We start from the raw sequence: 17,845 nt of genomic DNA on the forward strand, positions 1-17,845 counted from the left end.
GAAACTACATTTCTCACCCTTCAAAATGACATTCAGCTGAAATCCAGGGCAACCACTGAGATGAAGGAAGAGTTCAGGGAGCTACTGCTAGAGGAGAAGTATCCCAGCATAAGAAGATGTGCTCTCAACTTATCAGCCCTTTTTGGATCAACCTACCTCTGTGAGTCTGCATTTTCTCACATGAAGATAATAAAGTCCAAGTGCAGATCTACTATGAATATTGACCACCTTGTGGCCTGCATGAGACTTGCAATAAGCTGCTACAGCACTGACTATGAAACCTACTTGCCTCCACCCAATGCCAAAAGTCACAGTAAGGTAGGAAATTAAACGAGTTGCACTTATTTGTGGATTTTATTTTATTGGTCCACATTATATTTGGGTACCAAATAGGTATCATAGCAGCAGGTCCATGCTCAGTGGTGTGTTGCGTTTCATACATTTTGTTGGTTAGTTTAGATTTAGAGACTGGTAGATCTCATCAGGCTGGCAAATGAAAAAATAGATCTCACGTCAAAGAAGGTTGGGCACAAATACCAAAACCTTAACCCCTTAACCTAACTCCGAATCTTAACCTAAACCCCTACCCATAGCCTAGCTAACATTATCCACCTAGCTAACATTAGCGTTAGCCACCTAGCCACAAAAAAATTGAATTCGTAACATATTGTGGTGTTACAGGACATACAGTGCATTCGGAAAGTATTCAGACCCCTTGACTTTTTCCACATTTTGTTACTTTATAGCCCTATTCTAAAATTGATTAAATTAATTTCTTTCCTCATCAATATACACACAATACCCCATAATGAAAAAGTGAAGACATTTTTGCAAATGTATAAAAAAAAAAACAGAAATACCTTATTTACATAAGTATTCAGACCCTTTGCCATGAGACTTGAAATTGAGCTCAGGTGCATCCTGTTTCCATTGATCATCCTTGAGATGTTTCTACAACTTCATTGCAGTCCACCTGTGGTAAATTCAATTGATTGGATATGATTTGGAAAGGCACACACCAGTCTATATAAGGTCCCACAGTTGACAGTGCATGTCAGAGCAAAAACCAAGCCATGAGGTTGAAAGAATTGAACGTAGAGCTCCGAGACAGGATTGTGTCGAGGCACAGATCTGGGGAAGGGTACCAGAACATTTCTGCAGCATTGAAGGTCCCCAAGAATACAGTGGCCTCCATAATTCTTAAATGGAAGAAGTTTGGAATCACCAAGACTCTTTCTAGAGCTGGCCGCTCGGCCAAACTGAGCAATTGGGGAAGAAGGGCCTTGGTCAGGGAGGTGACCATGAACCCGATGGTCACTCTGACAGAGCTCCAGAGTTCCTCTGTGGAGATTGGAGAAGCTTCCAGAAGAACAACCATCTCTGCAGCACTCCACCATCAGGCCTTTATGGTAGAGTGGCCAGATGGGAGCCACTCCTCAGTAAAAGGGACAGCCCGCTTGGAGTTTGCCAAAAGGCACCTAAAGGACTCTCAGACCATGAGAAACAAAATTCTCTGGTCTGATGAAACCAAGATTGAACTCTTTGGCCTGAATGCCAAGCGTTACATCTAGAGGACACCTGGCACCATCCCTACGGTAAAGCATGGTGGTAGCAACATCATGTTGTGGGGATGTTTTACAGCGGCAGGGACTGGGAGACTAGTCAGGGTCGAGGGAAAGATGAACAGAGCAAAGCACAGAGAGAGATCCTTCATGAAAACCTGTCCCAGAGTGCTCAGACTAGTGCGAAGGTTCACCTTCCAACAGGACAACGACCCTAAGCACACAGCCAAGACATCACAGGAGTGCCTTTGGGACAAGTCTCTGAATGTCCTTGAGTGGCCCAACCCGATCGAACATCTCTGGAGATACCTGAAAATAGCTCTGCAGCAACGCTCCCCATCCAACCTGACAGAGCTTGAGAGGATCTGCAGAGAAGAATGGGAGAGACTACCCAAATACATGTGTGCCAAGCTTGTAGCGTCATACCAGAGAGGACTCGAGGCTGTAATTGCTGCCAAAGGTGCTTCAACAAAGTACAAAGTAAAGGGTCTGAATACTTATGTAAATGTGATATTTCAGGGGTTTTTTATATACTTTTCCGACAACAACAAAACAATTACAGTTTTGGTTTTGTCATTATGAGGTATTGAGTGTAGATTGTTGAGGGAAAATAACGATTTAATCGATAATAGAATAAGACTGTAATGTAACGTAAATGTGGAAAAAGTCAAGGGGTCTGAATACCTTCCAAATGCACTGTAGCTCTTCCTAGCAACTGATGTGTGGGTCAAGAATGGCCACGACAAGAATGATTCACATTTGGTGGATGTTTACTGAAGGATCTTCTCAGATGATACCGGTATGATGAGGATGGGAATTCACATGAAGATACTGGCATTCCGTAGATGATCTTATACAAATGGTGATTACACAAGCTATGTCTAGGCGCCTTTGCTCGGGCACAGATCGATGTCCACCTCCATGCCATGAGCTGTGGGAATTACTAGACAACTAGCTAACCTAAACATGGCACACCCATTAACGCTATCAAGCGCACAGAACGTACATCTTAGAACACATGTGGGGAACAAGGGCTATGCCATTTGCACTACACTACCCCCCTCCATGACTACCGAGTCCCTTCGGTACAGGTAACCCTAAATTACAAATGACATAACTACCGTCGTTACGGTCTAAACTTGCTGTAGACCGGCTTAAACAATAAAGATAAATAAACAATGTCCACAGTCTCTCTGACTTATAACTTGACTGGAAACTACACAGTCCATGTTTTCTTGCTTTTCCTGTTTAACTACTGTTGTATCTCGCAGGTTTGTGAACCTTTCGTCCACGGAGTGTTGTCTTGTTTTTCTTCGGGTCTTCTCCACTCTTTGTGTTTTGTACAGCCGTCAACGGCGTGCAGCAGGCTGACGCTACTTTTCTTTGCTTTCCTGTCTCTCTTTTGGCTCCTGTTCAGAAGCGTCTGAAGCTGTGTCTCTGCCATCTGGTTGTGGCTCAAGTAGTTGCTGAGGTTCCAGGTGTATGGGAGTCTCAGTGGAGACTTTACTCTGCTGTAGGACTTGATTTCTTTGTTGCCTGATCCACGCCGGGATAACCTCACTGTCGTAGGGCTTGAGGCAGTCATGGTGCATTATCCTTCTGTGTTGTTGTATCTCATACAGCACAGGGCCACGGCATGCAGAGACCATGTGAAAGGGTGCTTGGAGTTTGGGGCTCAGCCCTTTCTTCTTGGTGCTATCCTGGATGTACAGCTGAAGTCGGAATTTTACATACACCTTAGCCAAATACATTTAAACTCAGCTTTTCACAATTCCTGACATTTAATCCTAGTAAAAATTCCCTGTCTTAGATCAGTTAGGATCACCACTTTATTTTAAGAATGTGAAATGTGAGAATAATAGTAGAGAGAATTATTTATTTCAGCTTTTATTTCTTTCATCACATTAACAGTGGGTCAGAAGTTTACATACACTCAATTAGTATTTGGTAGCATTGCCTTTAAATTGTTTAAATTGTTTATTGTTTCAGGTAGCCTTCCACAAGCTTCCCACAATAAGTTGGGTGCATTTTGGCCCATGCCTCCTGACAGAGCTGGTGTAACTGAGTCAGGTTTGTAGGCCTCCTTGCTCACACATGCTTTTTTAGTTCTGCCCACACATTTTCTATGGGATTGAGGTCAGGGCTTTGTAATGGCCACTCCAATACCTTGACTTTGTAGTCCTTAAGCCATTTTGCCACAACTTTTCTTGCAAGTATGCTTGGGGTCATTGTCCATTTGGAAGACCCATTTGCAACCAAGCTTTAATTTACTTACTGATGTCTTGAGATGCTGCTTCAATATATCCACATAATTTTCCTGCCTCATGATGCCATCTATTTTGTGAAGTGCACCAGTCCCTCCTGCAGCAAAGCACCCCCACAACATGATGCTGCCACCCCGTGCCTCACGGTTGAGATGGTGCTCTTTGGCTTGCAAGCCTCCCCCTTTTTCCACCAAACAGAACAATTGTCATTATGGCCAAACAGTTATATTTTTGTTTCGTCAGACCAAAGGACATTTTTCCAAAAAGTACATTCTTTGTCCCCATGTGCAGTTGCAAACCGTAGTGAGGGTATTTTATGGCAGTTTTGGAGCAGTGGCTTCTTCCTTGCTGAGCGGCCTTTCAGGTTATGTCGATATAGGATTCATTTTACTGTGGATATAGATACTTTTGTACCTGTTTCCTCCAGCATCTTCACGGGGTCCTTTGCTGTTGTTCTGGGATTGATTTGCACTTTTCGTACCAAAGTACGTTCATCTCTAGGAGACAGAGCACATCTCCTTCCTGAGCAGTATGACTGCATGGTCCCATGGTGTTGATACCTTTTTTGTACAGATGAACGTGGTACCTTCAGGCATTTGGAAATTGCTCCCAAGGATGAACCAGACTTGTGGAGGTCTACAATTTTTTTAAGGTCTTGGCTGATTTCTTTTGACTTTCCCATGATGTCAAGAAGGTAGGCGTTGAAATACATCCACAGGTACACCTCCAATTGACTCAAATGATGTCAATTAGCCTATCAGAAGCTTCTAAAGCCATGACATAATTTTCGGGAATTTTCCAAGCTGTTTAACCTCTTCGCTATAGGGGGCAGTATTTTCACGACCGGATGAAAAACGTACCCACATTAAACGGCCTACTTCTCGGGCCCAGAGTAAAATATTTGCATATTATTAGTAGATGTGGATAGAAAACACTCTGAAGTTTCTAAAACTGTTTGAATAGTGTCTGTGAGTATAACAGAAATCATATGGCAGGCAAATACCTGAGAAAATTCCAAGCAGGAAGTGGCCTGTCTGATCATTTGTAGTTCTTCTTTTGATTCTCTATCGAAACTACAGTAGCACTTTCTAAGGCTTCCATTGGCTCTCTAAAGCCCTAAGAAAGTGGATTGAGGCGTCTCCTGTCTCTGGGCAGAGTATAGTAGCTCAGTTTCTCAGTGGTCTGCCTGGTGACAAAGAGATTGGATATGCGTGTTCACGCGACCACGCTGTTTTTTCTTTTCCTCTTTGAATGAATACACTATTGTCCAGTTGGAATATTATCTCTATTTTACATGAAAAATACCATAAAAATTGGCGCGAAATACAAAACCTCAAAAAATGCAATCATTTCAATTTTTCAAACATACGACTATTTTACACCATTTTAAAGACAAGACTCTCGTTAATCTAACCACATTGTCTGATTTCAAAAAGGCTTTACAGCGAAAGCAAAACATTAGATTATGTTAGGAGAGTACATAGCCACAAATAATCACACAGCCATTTTCCAAGCAAGCATATGTCACAAAAACCCAAAACACAGCTAAGTGAAGCACTAACCTTTGATGATCTTCATCAGATGACACTCCTAGGACATTATGTTATACAATACATTTTTTATTTATTTATTTATTTATTTATTTTGATTTCACCTTTATTTAACCAGGTAGGCAAGTTGAGAACAAGTTCTCATTTACAATTGCGACCTGGCCAAGATAAAGCAAAGCAGTTCGACAACAAACAAAAACAGAGTTACACATGGAGTAAAACAACATACAATCAATGATGCAGTAGAAAAATAAAAAATAAATAAGACTATATACAATGTGAGCAAATGATGTGAGATAAGGGAGGTAAAGGCAAAAAAATGCCATGGTGGAAAAGTAAATAAAGTATAGCAAGAAAAACACTGGAATGGTAGATTTGTAGTTTGAAGAAAGTTCAGAGATAAAATATAAATAATATGGTGCAAAGGAGCAAAATAAATTAAAGAAATAAATACAGTAGGGGAAGAGGTAGTAGTTTGGGCTAAATTATAGATAGGCTATGTACAGGTGCAGTGATCTGTGAGCTGCTCTGACAGCTGGTGCTTAAAGCTAGTGAGGGAGATAAGTGTTTCCAGTTTCAGAGATTTTTGTAGTTCGTTCCAGTCATTGGCAGCAGAGAACTGGAAGGAGAGACGACCAAAGGAGGAGTTGGCTTTAGGGGTGACCAGAGAGATATACCTGCTGGAGCGCGTGCTACAGGTGGGTGCTGCTATGGTGACCAGTGAGCGGAGATAAGGGGGGGACTTTACCTAGCAGGGTCTTGTAGATGACCTGGAGCCAATGTGTTTGGCGACGATTATGAAGCGAAGGCCAGCCAACGAGAGCGTACAGGTCGCAGTGGTGGGTAGTATATGGGGCTTTGGTGACAAAACGGATGGCACTGTGATAGACTGCATCCAGCTTGTTGAGTAGGGTATTGGAAGCTATTTTGTAAATGACATCGCCGAAGTCGAGGATTGGTAGGATGGTCAGTTTTACGAGGGTATGTTTGGCAGCATGAGTGAAGGATGCTTTATTGCGAAATAGGAAGCCAATTCGAGATTTCACTTTGCATTGGAGATGATTGATGTGAGTCTGGAAGGAGAGTTTACAGTCTAACCAGACACCTAGGTATTTGTAGTTGTCCACAAATTCTAAGTTAGAACCGTCCAGAGAAGTGATGCTGGACAGGCGGGCAGGTGCAGGCAGCGATCGGTTGAAGAGCATGCATTTAGTTTTACTTGTGTTTAGGAGCAGTTGGAGACCACGGAAGGAGAGTTGAATGGCATTGAAGCTCGTCTGGAGGGTTGTTAACACAGTGTCCAAAGAAGGGCCAGAAGTGTACAGAATGGTGTCGTCTGCGTAGAGGTGGATCAGAGATTCACCAGCAGCAAGAGCGACATCATTTATGTATACCAAGAAAAGAGTTGGCCCAAGAATTGAACCCTGTGGTACCCCCATAGAGACTGCCAGAGCTCCAGACAGTAGGCCCTCCGATTTGACACACTGAACTCTGTCAGAGAAGTAGTTGGTGAACCAGGCGACGCAATCGTTTGAGAAACCAAGGCTACTGAGTCTGCCGATGAGGATGTGGTGATTAACAGAGTCAAAAGCTTTGGCCAGGTCAATGAATACGGCAGCACAGTATTGTTTCTTATCGATGGCGGTTACGATGTCGTTTAGGACCTTGAGCGTGGCTGAGGGGCACCCATGACCAGCTCTGAAACCAGATTGCATAGCGGAGAGGGTGCGGTGGGATTCGAAATGGTCGGTAATCTGTTTGTTGACTTGGCTTTCGAAGACCTTAGAAAGGCAGGGTAGGATGGATATAGGTCTGTAGCAATTTGGGTCAAGAGTGTCACCTCCTTTGAAGAGGGGGATGACAGCAGCTGCTTTCCAATCTATGGGAATCTCAGACGACACGAAAGAGAGGTTGAACAGGCTAGTAATAGGGGTTGCAATAATTTCGGCAGATAATTTTAGAAAGAAAGGGTCCAGATTGTCAAGCCCAGCTGATTTGTAGGGGTCCAGATTTTGTAGGGGTCCAATACATGCATGTTTTGTTCAATCAAGTTCATATTTATATCCAAAAACAGCTTTTTACATTGGCATGTGATGTTCAGAACATGCATTCCCACCCCAAACTTCCGGTGAATTTACTAAATGACTCACCATAAACGTAGACAAAATACATAACAATTATTTTAAGAATTATAGATACAGAACTCCTTTATGCAATCGCTTTATGCAATGTCAGATTTTAAAATAGCTTTTCAGCGAAAGCACATTTTGCAATATTCTGAGTACATAGCTCAGCCATCACGGCTAGCTATTTTGACACCCGCCAACTTCGGGGCTAACTAAACTCAGAATTAGTATTAGAAAAATAGTATTACCTTTGCTGATCTTCGTCAGAATGCACTCCCAGGACTGCTACTTCCACAGGAAATGTTGTTTTTGTTCCAAATAATCCATAGTTATGTCCAAATACCTCCGTTTTGTTTGTGCGTTCAGGTCACTATCCAAAGGGTAACGGGCGAGCCCAATTCGAGACAAAACAATTCTAAATGTTCCTTTACCGTACTTAGAAGCATGTCAAATGCTGTTTAAAAGCAATTTTTATGGTATTTTTCTCGTAAAATAGCGATAATATTCCAACCGGACAATAGTGTTTTCATTCAAAGAGGAAAAGAAAAAACAGCATGGTCACGGGACCGCGCATCTCCAATCTCTTTGTCACCAGGCAGACCACTGACAAACTGAGCTATCATACTCTGCCCAGAGACAGGAGATGCCTCAATCCGCTTTCTGAAGGCTTTAGAGAGCCAATGGAAGCCTTAGAAAGTGCAACGTAACCCCAGAGATACTGTAGTTTCGAAAGTGACTAGAAAGAAGAACTACAAATTGTCAGACAGGCCACTTCCTGCTTGGAATTTTCTCAGGTTTTTTCCTGCCATATGAGTTCTGTTATACTCACAGACACCATTCAAACAGTTTTAAAAACTTCTGAGTGTTTCCTATCCAAATCTACTAATAATATGCATATTCTTGTTTCTGGGAAAGAGTAGTAACCCATTTAAATCGGGTACATTTTTTATCCGGCCGTGAAAATACTGCCCCCTAGCCCAGACAGGTTAAGCTGAGTGAAGGTATTCTGGTGCTATTTTCTCCACAGCAACTTAGCTTCCTTCCTGAGTAGAATGTTGAGTGGGATGGCAAAGTTCTGCAAATGCTTGAATGGAATTGCGGTAGTAATTGCCTAACCCTATGAAGGCTTGCAGTTCTTGCATATTACTAGGAGGTTGCCAGGCTTACACATCCTTGATCAGAGCAGGGTTGTGACTTCTGCCTTCACCACTCACAACATGCCCTAAGAACAGGACTTCTTCCTTGAGCAGGTGGCACTTGGATGACATCAGCTTCAGTCCGTAGCTGTGAAGGGATTGGAAGACATCTGCAAGCCGTTCTAGGCCCTTGTCAACTCTTCTCCCCAGGAAGATGATGTCATCCAGATAGAGCAGTAGGTGTTTCCCATTAGAGTCCACAGAGGACGAGCTCCATGGCCCTCTGGAACGTACTTGGGGCATTGCAAAGGCTGAATAGTATACGGGTGTATTGTTAGAGCCCAAATTTACTCAGGCAGTGAGTATACATTTCTGATGGCTGATCCCCGCAGGCATTCTTGTAACCGGTCAACCCGCTGAGCACCGTTCCAGCCATACTTCCTAGCCTGCAGTTTGAATGGCAACAGAAAGGACCCCTAATCTTAATTTCCATCGAACATGGCTAGCTTGGCTTTTGGGCCATCCTGTGTGGTGTGATAGTTCTGGTGATTTGCTTTTACTATGTCATGTTACCCTTACTCTTTGACCTTAAGTAGCCTAATTGCCTCGTCCTCTTTTTGACTCTGTTCTAGAGTTGAGGAACAAGGCCTGACCCTGACCAGGAATGTTCAGGATTGACAGGCTGGTGCGGTTTCTAGGAATGTATCTGGGTCATGGGTCTCTTCCACAGCTCTTATTCAGAAAATCCTGTATCAGATGTCAGTTCTGCTGATGTCATCAATTGTTCAGTCTCAAAGCTCTCTCTCACAGGTAAGAGGTGACCATCTTTTGAGATGTTCAGACTATCAATGGACTTTTATTTTTTACTTTTATTATATTTTATCAATAAACATTTTAAGATAAAATGCACTTGTGAGATTCAATAAGGTTAAACGGAGAGTTGTGTTTCAGATCATTTCTTTGGCTCCATAGTTTACTCTCTAATCCAAGTCATTTTTTTTATCAGTTATGGTTGAGATCTACTTTGATTATGTTTTCCTGATGGAAAAGGTTCTTGTAATCATTCGGTAATAACAGAAGACCAGACACTTTTAGAATTATTTTTTGGGATTGAAGTTTGACGGAATGATTAATGAATGTGTCATCTTTTGGGAATTAGGAATTGTCTGATTACTGGCATTAGTTCTGTACAATGATGAGAACAGCTTAAGAACTGTCTCTCAAAGCAAACCAAAGCCATGAGTGGTTTATTGAAGATGTCCTCTGATCTCTGCTTTTGTAGGTAAGAAGTCATCATGTCTTCCTTTGTCATCGATCAGCCTCTACCCGTCATGGAGTCCAAGGAGTCTGACCAGTGGAGTTCCGAAATCTGTGACTGCACCGATGACATGGCAGACTATTTGTGTGTGTGTGCATGTGTTTGTGTGATCACATTTGTTTGTGTATATTTGTATGTTAGAGTGTTAGTGTGCGTATCATTAAAATTCATAGTTTATGTAAGTGTGTTTTCTCGATTGGTGCTTCATTCACTTTGGCCAGGCTGTTTTGGATTCTGGTGTTGTCCCTGCCATGCCTGTATACATACAAGGGAGTACGGACAGTGTCTTTGTCTCCCTCTGCTGGACATCTTCGGCATCATCCCACCCGTCACAATGTCCATGAGGGTGTCCATGCGCCAGCGCTACGGCATCAAAGTAAGTACTTTTAGAGTTGGCTGCTAATGGAAAAAAAATATTACATTTACCGAACTCAAATAAAGTACATTATGATACACATTTTGTCATCCAACCACCTACCTAGTGCACTGTGATATTCATAGGTTTAATAGTTAACATTTTCCCTTCTCTAGGAATTAATAACTTTCTGGTGCTGGGCCATTCCAATGTCTGCTATATAACCATTGTTGTAAATTTGCTGACTGTGTCTCCGGGGCACCATCTGTAACGACTGTGTGAATGCCACCTGCTGCAACTGCTGTGTCTGGTGCCAGATGTCCAGAGAGAGGAAGAGCCGCAACATCCCCATTGTCCTGGTCAGTGCTAGGAAGTAGGAACGAATGACCAACATGTTCCCATAACCTCAATGTCACCGTAGTCATCACAATACAGCCGTAACCTTTTTCAGAGTCATGTTTCTGTGTTTATAGAATGGATATTTATTCCTACATGCCTGAATTGTCAGATTGTTTGACAAGAAGTCATTGTAAACAGTGTATATTAAAACAATATTTATGTATGCTTAAAGTGATGTATATATGTCATTCTATGAACTATTATGCCCACATTAAGAACATATATTATATATGTTTTATTCTATAAAATATATATATCAAATAAATATATTTACAAATGCTAACATTTTTCCTTCCTGTTATCTCTGTTCATCTCTGTTTGTTGAATATCTTCATATGTGTCTTTTGTGTAGCGGGAGATGGTGCAAACTGTACGATACACAGTTTAGATTGAGTTAAGTCAGGTTTCTCTTTCTCCCTCTCTGTCCCTCTCCCTCTTCTCTTCTCTCCCCCTTGTCGTGGATATCAAGTAATCTGGAGCAGTGCTCGATCCTGCCCATGATCGTAGACCTGCTCCTGCCCATGTCAAACACGCAGGTGTACTAGCCCAAGGTTTCCCAAACTCAGTCCTGGGCCCCCCCCCCCCTGGGTGCACATTTTGGTTTTTGCCTTAGCGCTACACAGCTGATTCAAATAACTGAAGCTTGATGATGAGTTGGTTATTTGAATCCGATGTGTAGTGCTAAGGCAAAAACCAAAATGTGCACCCAGGGGGGCCAGGACTGAGTTTGGGAACCTCTGTACCAGCCCACTAGTATAGCAAGCAACACAGTGGTGCTTTCCATCCACTGGTGCTGGATTGAGATGAGCGCTTTTCTCCGTGATGGATCGTCGCGATGGATAAGCCGAGTCTTAATAGGCACAATCTTAGTTACAACACCACTCTCATTATCTCTCTCTTGTTGTAATTTTGCAGTAGGCCTTGTTACAGGCTTTGGTTTTACCATTTATATTTAGAGGTTGAACATTAGCACGTTGGGCACACCGATTGGCATCACCTCATTAGTCAATATGTATTACACCTGTGCTAGCTTATCATCTCGTTAGTCAGAAGGTGTTTCAGCTGTACTGGCACCGATGATATTTAAGAGTGGATGGCTCTCCCTATTTGATTTCTATGTATAATCTCTGTTTTCATTTTGCTCTCCTTTTTGGTTTTCTTCCGGTCTTTAAATTGTGTGGGTTTTAATTTTGTTTGCCTCTACTTGGACAAATTTTGTGGGCTCTCATGGTGGGTGTCTTAGGTTACAGTTGTTGTTGCTAGTCAACTTTCAGTGAACACCCCCATGAGTGTCTATTAGAACCCCTCCTATTTTGTTTTGGTTGTTAGTGACTCTGTTAGTTTCCCCTTCTGTTTGAGCAACAACTTTTGGTTTCTTGCTAGGGAACATAACAGCCTACAAAGAAAAGTGCACTATTTCATAACAACGTATTCCTAGGCAGCATGTGAGTTTCAAGTTTGGGGAAGACTTAAAATGTATCCTACCATTTCTACCAACCTGCGAGCCAGTTATGAACTTCATAAGTCCATTTTTTTGTGGAATAGTTTCATTTCAATAACTTTTTAGTTTCTTAATCATTGTATCGTGGTTAATAATACAAATCAAAATTAAAATGATAAAGCTAAGTTCAAATTCCACTAATGCGAGAGCATACAGGTTCTTTAAATCACATTAATCTCTATTCCTCCTGTCTGCCTCCCTTCCTATCTGTCTTGACGTTTGCTATCGCTAGTGAAGTGCAACATTATATGAAATCAATCAAATGAGTGTGGGTCCGGCCCAATTACTGTGTACAAAACAAAAAACACCTTCCTAATAAATAATAAGTTGACTGCATGCCCTTTGGGTGGTGGACCATTCATGATACATGCAGGAAACTGTTAAGTGTGAAAAAAACTAGTGTGCCTAGCACCAACTACCATACCCCGTTCAAAAGCACTTGAATCTTTTGTCTTGCTCATTCACGCTCTGAATGGCAGACATACATAATCCATGTCTCAATTAAGTCAAGGCTTTAAAATCCTTATTTAACCTGTCTCCTCCCCGTCATCTACACTGATTGAAGTGGATTTAACAGGTGACATCAATAAGGGATCATAGCTTTCACTTGGATTCACCTGGACAATCTGTCGTGGAAATAGCAGGTGCTCTTAATGTTTTGTTCACTCAGTGTACACTACCGGTCAAAAGTTTTAGAACACAAGTGTTTTTCTTTATTTTTTACTAATTTCTACATTGTAGAATAATAGTGAAGACCTCAAAACTATGAAATAACACATATGGAATCATGTAGTAACCAAAAAACGGTTAAAAATAAAATATATTTTATTTTATTTCAGATTCTTCAAATAGCCACCCTTTGCCTTGGTGATAGCTTTGCACATTCTTGGCATTCTCTCAACCAGCTTCATGAGGTAGTCACCTGGAATGCATTTCAATTAACAGGTGTGCCTTCTTAAAAGTTAATTTGTGGAATTTCTCTCCTTCTTAATGCATTTGAGCCAATCATTTGTGTTGTGACAAGGTAGGGGAGGTATACAGAAGATAGCCCTATTTGGTAAAAGACCAAGTCCATATTATGGCAAGAACAGCTCAAATAAGCAAAGAGAAACGACAGTCCATCAATACTTTAAGACATGAAGGTCAGTCAATCCGGGACATTTCAAGAACTTTGAACGTTTCTTCAAGTGCAGTCGCAAAAACCATCAAGCACTATGATGAAACTAGCTCTCATGAGGACCGCCACAGGAATGGAAGACCCAGAGTAACCTCTGCTGCAAAGGATAAGTTCATTAGAGTTACCAGCCTCAGAAATTGCAGCCCAAATAAAAGCTTCAAGTAACATTTCAAAACTATACTCAAGACACATTATCTTCACACATATGTTAGATGCATTACATTTCACTGGCAGCTTCAGATTGTGGGCTTCCCAACTAGGCATATTGGCTTGAAACATTCCACCTCATGATCCTCTGTGGCTAAATCATGCTGTCTGGAAAAGTATTTTGAATTATTATTTATTTCTGTATAGAGTAATTAAGCCTATATAATTTTGGCTAATTTATTTCAAGTTGTTTAGGCTGCAGTGATACTGTTACCGAATTTTGTCCTACGCTTAGGCTACTCATCACATTAGGAATTTTATTTAATTGTTAGCCTGCAAATTCTTAATTATAAATATGATTTATTTTTCCTGCACTCAGCACCCCTCTACTCAAAACATCTTCCTGCACTCAGCACCCTCTACTCAAAACATCTTCCTGCACTCAGCACCCTCTACTCAAAACATCTTCCTGCACTCAGCACCCTCGACTCAAAACATCTTCCTGCACTCAGCACCCTCTACTCAAAACATCTTCCTGCACTCAGCACCCTCTACTCAAAACATCTTCCTGCACTCAGCACTCCCTACTCAAAACATCTTCCTGCACTCAGCACCCTCTACTCAAAACATCTTCCTGCACTCAGCACCCTCTACTCAAAACATCTTCCTGCACTCAGCACCCTCTACTCAAACATCTTCCTGCACTCAGCACCCTCTACTCAAAACATCTTCCTGCACTCAGCACTCCCTACTCAAAACATCTTCCTGCACTCAGCACCCTCTACTCAAAACATCTTCCTGCAGCTATGGTTTCACCATTTTCTTTTCAGGACAACCAGGGCTACAAGTAGAACACAAAACAATTTGACATAAACAGTTGCATTCATAAGATTTATGAATGTCAATAAAAATAATGTCCACCAAAGCAAAAACCTGATAAAATAAATGTATATGAATGCTGTAAGTACAGAAATTGTTTGCTCACTGGGAAATTAATATCCAACCAGTCAGTGAGAACTGTGTGGAGTTTGGAGTTTGTGACAGCAACTATGTGAGCTTATTACAGTATTATAGACACTATGTCCTGGGATTTCCTCTGATGTTCTATGTAGAAGAACCCCTTACCTTCTAACGACGCTTGTGAGAGTCATAGAGAAAAACATGTTACATGTGCATGTTCGCCAGTGTTTGTAGCTCAAACCATTCGGTCTCCTTCGGATTCCGCCCTTGTCTCCCAAATGCAGCTCTACCCTCGTTAATCACACAGACTAATGGTATCTATGGATGAAGAAGGGATAAACACATCCAATTGTTCAACCCAGAAGTCTGTAGCTCAACCATACAATGTTTAAAATGAGTTAGAAGTCCAAAGTGCACCGGCAATACGGTGGGACTCATTGGGTTAAGCGTCAATCAAAACGATTTAACACGTTAGTAAACAGGTATGACTAAAATTGTGAGAGAGTCATTCAGTGCTTGACAAACTGTGAGCCTATTAAGCTTGGTTGAATAACGGTTTCTAAATTCACTTCAAATGTTCATAAGACAACCTCTTATTTCATCATGGAACCTTGCAAGGGTTTCACGGTTGAGGAACATTCTCACTTTTGGATGGGATGCATTGGTGCACTTATATATTTATCCCAGGTAATAAGGCATCACGCCACAATCTGCCCATCTGTGCAACATGCTCAAAAGTGACAGTAGTGACAGTGTGCAAAATCCAGACATGAGATTGTCATGAAAGAGAGTGTTGTAGAGGAGACACAAATGTCCACAGAGAGAGAAGGTAGGTCTTTCATGCAATTTGTTTGGCTTTTTGAGTACAGAAATTGTGCTGGATGATTTAGCATATAGGTAGTTAGCTAGCGTTTGCCAGCTATCTATTCTGGTGTTGGCTAGCTAACTAACAATAGCTTGCTAGCTGGCAAACGCTAGCTAACTAGCGAACTACTTACGCTAAATCATCCAGCATAATACCCAAGCTAGCTAGCCTCTTCAGCATCTCATCCCGTCAGCGGGATCAAAATCCAGCGAAAAATCATATCGCCAATTAGCATTAAAAAAATATAATAATTAAAGTTTATTTTTAATTTTTTTATAGATACACCTCTCCTGAATCGACCCACGTCATCCGATTTCAAAAAGGTTTTACAGGAAAAGCAAATCATTAGATTATGTTAGATGAGTCCATTGTAAAAAGCAGCAACATAGCCATTTTCCGACCAACCACTTGCATCACAAATAACCAAAAAACAGCTAAATGCAGCACTAACCTTTTACAAACTTCATCAGATGACACACCTAGGACATCATGTTACACACAGCATGCATTCTTTTGTTCAATAAAGGTCATATTTATATATAAAAACAGCATTTTACATCGGCGTCTGACGTTGACTAACTATTTTCCCCTCAAATGCGTCCCGGGAAACAGTGCTACAATTCCCTAAATTACTATTCGAAAACAATTTTTTAAATTTATATTGTCAATCTAACATTTATAGACGAATATCTCTTGAGAACACCTGTCATACCAGATTTTAAATTAACTTTACTGGGTAATCACACTTTGCGATAAAAGGAGATGCGATACTCAGAAAATGAGCTAGGAAAACTAGCGCGGCGCCATCTTGGAACAATGGCAAATCACATCTGATCTTGTATAATATTGTCAATAACCAGAAAGCACTTCCAGGAATCCCAGGTCCACAACAGATGTATTTTCGGTTGAAATAGTCCATCCTTCATGTTCCATTAGCCTGCTGTTGGTAGCGCGTCCTAGGGCTGTCTCCAAATGCTCCGACGTGCGCAGGACTGCAGTTTCGGAAAATGAGATTTTTCCCTCCTTTAGGTTCGTTCAAACATGTCAAACGTTGTAAAACATTAATCTTCAGGGCCTGTAACACCAAGAGAGCCAATAAGATTCGACGGGGACGGTTGCAGAGTGTTTTAAAACGTTTCCAAAGGTGGGGGTAGACTGGGCCGCCGGCGTCATAATGGTGATGGCCCATCCCCTGTGACCAATTTCCAATGCGTCTCATTCACTGAGTTTCGACTGTAGAAGGCTCAAACCACTGTGAAAAGACTGGCGACATCTTGTGGAAGCAATAGGAAGTGCTCACTAAACGATATCTCAAGGTGTGAATTATAGGCGATGACGTGAAGTTTGCATACTATAACCCAATGACCAGAGCAGCACATTGGCCTCTCAGATGAGTCCCACTGGGCACACACTGGTTGAATCAATGTTAACAAACTATAGTTTTGACAAGACGGTTAGGACATCTACTTTGTGCATGACACAAGTAATTTTTCCAACAATTGTTTACAGACAGATTATTTCACTTATAATTCACTGTATCACAATTCCAGTGGGTCAGAAGTTTACATACACTAAGTTGACTGTGCCTTTAAACAGCTTTGAAAATTCCAGAAAATTATGTCATGGCTTTAGAAGCTTCTGATAGGCTAATTTACCTCATTTGAGTCAATTGGAGGTGTACCTGTGGATGTATTTTAAGGCCCACCTTCAAACTCAGTGCCTCTTTGCTTGACATCATGGGAAACTCAAAAGAAATCAACCAAGACCTCAGAAAATAAATTGTAGACCTCCACAAGTCTGGTTCATCCTTGGGAGCAATTTCCAAACGCCTGAAGGTACCACGTTCATCTGTACAAACAATAGTTTGCAAGTATAAACACCATGTGACCACGCAGCCATCATACAGCTCAGGATGGAGACACATTCTGTCTCCTAGAGATTAACGTACTTTAGTGCGAAAAGTGCAAATCAATCCCAGAACAACAGCAAAGGACCTTGTGAAGATGCTGGAGGAAACAGGTACAAAAGTATCTATATCCACAGTAAAACGAGTCCTATATCGACATAACATGAAAGGCCGCTAAGCAAGCAAAGAAGCCACTGCTCCAAAACCGCCATAAAAAACCCTGACTTTCATGTTATGTCGAACAGAAGTTCGACTGTCCAGGGGGCACATTTTGTGACCATGAGTGCATAACACCTTAGAGGCGTAAAAAAAATGTTTCTCCACGTCTCTAAAATGTATGTTTCTCTCCATTGCCTTGGAGTTGGCATTCATCTTGGCTATGTCATGATGTTGATCACTGTTACTCAACCTTCTCATTTGCATACTATTTTCATTCCACGAAAAGATTAAATAGAAATTGAAGATGTCCTCTTGGCCCTGGTTCTGTCTTTTGGCCTTGTTAAAACTGATCCTTTCTGTATTTCCTGTTGGATGATTTGAAGGATCCTTTACATGAGATAACTTAATCAGTCATCCAGA

The 17,845-nt window shown here is 41.5% G+C and overlaps 1 protein-coding gene across 2 annotated transcripts; it reads left to right on the forward strand.

Moving 5' to 3' along the window:
• Positions 1-9,374: 9,374 nt before the first annotated feature.
• LOC106603221 (cornifelin homolog B) lies at positions 9,375-10,916 on the forward strand. Of its 2 annotated transcripts, none has more exons than XR_001328391.2 (4): positions 9,375-9,448; positions 9,921-10,044; positions 10,178-10,332; positions 10,488-10,916. XR_001328391.2 is itself a non-coding variant. In XM_014196580.2 (4 exons), the coding sequence occupies exons 2-4, from the start codon at positions 9,934-9,936 to the stop codon at positions 10,686-10,688; spliced, it is 384 nt and encodes a 127-aa protein (XP_014052055.1). In that variant the 5' UTR covers positions 9,375-9,448; positions 9,921-9,933; the 3' UTR covers positions 10,689-10,916. The 2 variants fall into 2 exon arrangements, 1 of the variants encoding a protein (XP_014052055.1); XM_014196580.2 differs by having other exon boundaries at positions 9,921-10,042; positions 10,178-10,331; positions 10,568-10,916.
• Positions 10,917-17,845: the final 6,929 nt, after the last annotated feature.

The sequence above is a fragment of the Salmo salar genome, chromosome ssa04 (genome assembly GCF_905237065.1).
Source record: "Salmo salar chromosome ssa04, Ssal_v3.1, whole genome shotgun sequence".
NCBI lineage: Eukaryota > Metazoa > Chordata > Actinopteri > Salmoniformes > Salmonidae > Salmo > Salmo salar.